Here is a 911-nt window from a genome sequence, read left to right on the forward strand (position 1 = left end):
CACCCCCCTCGCCCCCGACCCAGCCCGGGGGGGTTGAAACCAGCCCACCCCGGGATTGGGGTGCCCAGCAGGACCCCAAGAGGCCTCAGGGCACCCCCCAGGCGCAGGGGCACCCCTGGGTGCTGAGCTATCTCCCCTGGAGCAATAAGCGTCCCACGGCCCCACAGAGACAGGGCTGTGGCGGGGTGCGAGGTGAGCCTGCATCCTCCGGGAGCAGCCCCGCGTCGTAACACCCAAGGGCGGGGGGGGTGGGGTGGGGTGTCGGGCCGGGAGCTGGGAAGGGGACACCGTGGGGCAGACGGGGAGCGGGGATGGGGCAGCCACCCCAGTCCGCAGGGAGCTCACCCCAGTGATGTCCCCGCCGGGCTGCGGGGTCCCTTTCCCGACCGTCGGGGCGAGGCTGCAGTCGGAGCGGGGGGAGGGAGGAGGAGGAGGTGAGGAGGAGAGCAGCCCTGGGCCGGCGGCCTGGCTCATCTCTCCCATTTTGAGACGAAAGAAGGAGGGGGAGAGGGAAGCGAAGGGAAGGGAAGGCAGGGCAGGGCAGGCAGCCTGGGTGCCCCCGGGGCTCATTGGAGGCGCCTGAGCGGCCGGAGGAGGAGTCTGGGGGCCTCCCCCCCCCTCCGCCGGGAGCAGGGGCAGAGGCAGGCGGGCACCTCCGGGCTGCCCAGCCCGCTGAGGGGCCATGGCCAGGCCTGGGGACAGCGGCACCACCGATGTGATGTTCTGCCATCATTGAGAGCCCCTGCACGTCCCTTCCAAATGGGAGTGGGCTCAGGGACCATAAGCAGGGCAACATCCCTGCATCACCCAACACCCCCCTCACTCCCCGGCCCCTCTCCCACCCCGTCAGAAGCGTGGGGAAGATGTGCCCCATCCTCTGCAACTCTGGTGGGAGGGCTGGTAACCCACAT

At 70.7% G+C, this 911-nt stretch overlaps 1 protein-coding gene across 1 annotated transcript in view; it reads right to left on the reverse strand.

The window, feature by feature from the left end:
- The window catches only part of LOC103897886 (solute carrier family 2, facilitated glucose transporter member 5), a 7,482-nt gene extending 7,008 nt beyond the window's left edge, over positions 1-474 (reverse strand). The window contains exon 1 of the mRNA XM_009278065.1: positions 346-474. Within this exon, the coding sequence (XP_009276340.1) occupies positions 346-474 (129 nt within the window). The remainder of the gene's footprint in view (positions 1-345) is intronic.
- Between the last annotated feature and the right edge of the window lie 437 nt (positions 475-911).

This window comes from Aptenodytes forsteri, unplaced genomic scaffold, assembly GCF_000699145.1.
Source record: "Aptenodytes forsteri isolate BGI_AS27 unplaced genomic scaffold, ASM69914v1 Scaffold15, whole genome shotgun sequence".
Taxonomy (NCBI): domain Eukaryota; kingdom Metazoa; phylum Chordata; class Aves; order Sphenisciformes; family Spheniscidae; genus Aptenodytes; species Aptenodytes forsteri.